This window comes from Anoplopoma fimbria, chromosome 16 (assembly GCF_027596085.1).
Source record: "Anoplopoma fimbria isolate UVic2021 breed Golden Eagle Sablefish chromosome 16, Afim_UVic_2022, whole genome shotgun sequence".
NCBI classification, from domain to species: domain Eukaryota; kingdom Metazoa; phylum Chordata; class Actinopteri; order Perciformes; family Anoplopomatidae; genus Anoplopoma; species Anoplopoma fimbria.
The window spans coordinates 25,812,413-25,816,725 of NC_072464.1; the positions used below are offsets into that span (position 1 = coordinate 25,812,413).

Sequence of the window (4,313 nt, forward strand, 5' to 3'; positions counted from 1 at the left end):
CTCAGAAACACTTTTTAAACACACAGTATTCACAGAGAAGAGTCAGATCTGTCTTTTCTTTATTTTGTCCGTATAGATGCCAGACAGCTGGATGAAAAACCTTTAATGCTACGGATCTGTCCGTACAACTGATTCCTGCATGAGACTCATTGTTTTCCTCACAAACGAGTGAAGCTAAATGTTAATTAAATGTATTAATGTGATTCCACTGTCATCTGCGACAAGATGCATCTGAAGCAGAGCTGCTACAAATGAAAACGACGCTACAGAGACAGACAGAGTGGGAGTTTAAATCTGTGAGACTGTTAATCAGAGAGTATTTTAAACTCAGTGAAGCCATGTTAAGATAACATCAGTGCACATCAACAACAGCTGGTTTTATGGGATCTCTTCCTGACGGGACGTTTTCCTCTTACTGTGATTGATAAGCGTGTCTCTCATGTGATCAGCTCCATATCAGTCTCTATCTGCTCTCAGATCAGAGATCACTAACAGATTAACACTTCAGCTCTGCAGAGTTTGTTTTTTATCAGATTATCACCTCAGGGTTCGTTTCATTCGTCTACCTGTGACTTCAGTGATCCAAACATAAAACCAGAGGTGTGTCAGCTCACAGAGATCAGCTTCTGGAAGCTCAGGTTCCTGTAATAATGATGTCATGTTTTCCAGTCAGAGTAAACATTACCATCCAGCACTTTTTTACACTGAATGTTTGACATTTACATTTTTAAAGGGATTTCTAAGAAGTTGGTCATTTTTAAAAACAAACAGAATTCCTCAACAGAATTCCTGAATCCCCTGAGCAGAGTGAGGGAGTACGGTTAGAGTAACGTATGAGGTTAGAATACAAAGTAACAGAGTAATGTACAAATTACAGAGCGAGGTATGGAGAATGTACGTACAGAGTCACTGAGTATCGTAGGGAGTATTTTACACGTATTTTACACGTATTTTACACAGTAACGTACGGATTAACATACGCAGTGTTTTACGGAGTAACTACGGAGTAACTACAGAGTAACGTACGGAGTGATGTAGGGAGTGATTTAGGGAGTAACGTACGGAACGTACAGAGTAACGTGCGAGTGACGTAGGAGTGACGTAGGGAGTAACGTACGGAGTAACTAGGGAGTGATTTAGGGAGTAACGTACGGAACGTACGGAACGTACGGAGTAACGTGCGAGTGACGTACGGAGTGACGTACGGAGTGACGTACGGAGTGACGTAGGAGTGACGTAGGGAGTGACGTAGGGAGTAACATAGGGAACGTACAGAGTAACGTAGGAGTGACGTACGGAGTGACGTAGGAGTGACGTAGGGAGTAACGTACAGAGTAACGTACAGAGTAACGTACAGAGTAACGTAGGGAGTAACGTACAGAGTAACGTAGGGAGTGACGTACGGAGTGACGTAGGGAGTGACGTACGGAGTGACGTAGGGAGTAACGTACAGAGTAACGTACAGAGTAACGTAGGGAGTAACGTACAGAGTAACGTAGGGAGTGACGTACGGAGTGACGTACGGAGTGACGTAGGGAGTGACGTACGGAGTGACGTAGGGAGTGACGTACGGAGTGACGTAGGAGTGACGTAGGGAGTGACGTACGGAGTGACGTAGGGAGTAACGTACGGAACGTACAGAGTAACGTAGGAGCGACGTACGGAGTGACGTAGGGAGCGACGTACGGAGTAACGTACGGAGTAACGTACGGAGTAACGTACAGAACGTACAGAGTAATGTAAGAGTGACATAGGGAGTAACGTACGGAGTGACGTACGGAGTGACGTGCGGAGTGACGCGTGCGGAGTGACGCGTGGGAGTGACGTAGGGAGTGACGTAGGGAGTGACGTAGGAGTGACGTAGGGAGTAACGTACGGAGTAACTACGGAGTAACTAGGGAGTGATTTAGGGAGTAACGTACGGAGTGACATATGGAACGTACAGAGTAACGTACGGAGTAACGTAGGGAGTAACGTAGGGAGTGACGTACGGAGTGACGTACGGAACGTACAGAGTAACGTAGGGTGAGTGGCGTGACGCGGAACGTACAGAGTAACGTAGGGAGTGACGTGGAGGACGTGACGTGGCGGAGCGTACAGAGTAACGTAGGGAGTGACGTACGGAACGTACAGAGTAACGTAGGGAGTGACGTAGGGAGTGACGTACGGGTGACGTGGAGTGACGTGCGGAGTGACGTGCGGAGTGACGTACGGAACGTACAGAGTAACGTAGGGAGTGACGTAGGGAGTGACGTACGGAGTGACGTACGGAGTGACGTACGGAACGTACAGAGTAACATAGGGAGTGACGTACGGAGTGACGTACGGAGTGACGTGACGGAGTGACGTGCGGAACGCGAACGTACAGAGTGATGTAGGGAGTAACGTACGGAGTAATGTAGGAGTGATGTAGGGAGTAACATATCTAAATTCAGCTGGAATTCTTAAGTTATATTTATAAAACGTTTTTCCCTTGCTGGACTTCATCCTCGTGGACAGGGATACAGAGATCAGTAAATGTGGAAGGTGACAGAAATCAGATGAAAGAAGAGTCACAGAGCGAGTTCAAATCTTTGTCTCTAATCTGACGGCAGCAGCTCCATGTTAGTTTTTAGCTGGAATTCCCCTTTAAGCTCCTCTGAGGCTGTCTGTGTGTTCTGTGGCTGCAGAGAGATCAATGCAGGATGAACGGAGGATGAATGGAGGATGAATGGAGGATGAATGGAGGGAGGGGACGACATGCACAGAAACTGATCTCACATTTCAAAGGATAAAATAACGCAGCACAAAGCAGCGAGGAGACGTCTGAAACACTGGAAACACGGCGGTGACATCCTGAACACTGGTGTTAATGTCACAGTCGTGATGTTTACTGAGAGGACAGATCGATGGAGGACGGAAGAGGCCGTCTGTCTCTCTCATTGAGTCGTTGGAGATGTTGGTCAAATAGCTCCAATGCTAATGCGTCTCTTTTTACATTTTATTTCTGCTCCTGTTCAGTAAATAACGAACCGCCCACGTTTAAATAGTGAACTGTTTGCCGTTAAATGGGCCTCCTGCCGCTCTGTTCACCTGGTGTCGTCCGTCTGCCTGATTCTGTGAATGCGGAGTAAATGCTAAGCTAGGCGGCTAAATGTGTGAGTTAGCTTTTCTTTACCCTTCTTTTATGTAGTGAGGCAAACACTTCCCACTGCCTCCGGTCTTTGTGCTAAGCTAGGCTAAACCCATAAAAGTGTCTCTTTCTTAATCTGATTGCTCAAAAAAGATTTATATTTTACATTTTTATTGCCTTTTGGTGAAAACCCACTTCCGTAAATTAAACATAATATAAAGACATATTTTTGTGGATTTTCTTCTCGTAAAGTCAGCTGGTGTGATATCTTCCGATCTTTTTCATGATTTTAATAAAAGGTTTCTGTGTAAACCAGCAGGAGGGTTAGTGGAGACTCTGCGCTGGTTTTAGGCTTTACTTGAGCTAGGCTAACAGTTTCCCCCTGTTTCCAGTCTTTGTGCTAAGCTAGGCTAAACACGTCTTTGAAACATGATATCTGCCTCAGGAGGAGGACCGGTGGCTTTTCCTCTAATGTTGATAATAAATGCATTAAAGGTTTCTGGAGGACTTGTCTACGTCTCCTACCTGTACAGGGTCTCCAGCTCTGACTTCGGACTCCGGCGGCGAGCAGCACCACGGTGAGCAGCAGGCAGCGACACGCTAACATCACGCCAACGACGCGGGTTTGATTCCCCCTCACCGGTCCGCTCCTCGTCCTGCGGCGCTCACCGCCATGTTCCAGCTGTGCACCGAGAGCTTCTGATCTTCTGCTTCTGGTCAACGGTTTATTCAAACGTCTGGGAACAAACACGTCTACATGAATACATAATGCACGCTGACTTTCTTGACCTTTAACCCCGAGGGACCCACATAAACCCGTGTTTTATGGGGACGGCAGGTCAACAGTAGACGCCACAGTGAAAAGATGTACGTCCTCTGGAAGCTGAGAACCTGAAGATTAAGTCATAAATCTTAGAACATTATGATGGAAGTTTATGATGCTCATCCTCATGCTCTGCTGTGAATAATCAGTTGTTGCAGCAATTTTGGGATTGATAACATTTATAACACAGACTTTAACTTCTGTAGAACTGATATAAATGATCATAAATCCAACATTAAGACTCCAAGAACCTTGAGGAACACCATAGAAGAAGTCCTGCTGTGATTTGGTATCAAACACTTTTGACATTTGGAGATCTACCAAAGAAAAGCATATTTCAGTGATCAGATGGTGAGTACTTCTGATCTGGAAACAGCT

General features: G+C 45.9%; 1 protein-coding gene across 1 annotated transcript in view; it reads right to left on the bottom strand.

Moving 5' to 3' along the window:
* tspearb (thrombospondin-type laminin G domain and EAR repeats b) overlaps positions 1–3,719 on the bottom strand; it is a 15,172-nt gene extending 11,453 nt beyond the window's left edge. The window contains 1 exon segment of the mRNA XM_054615858.1: positions 3,638–3,719. Coding sequence (XP_054471833.1) covers positions 3,638–3,719 — 82 coding nt within the window.
* Between the last annotated feature and the right edge of the window lie 594 nt (positions 3,720–4,313).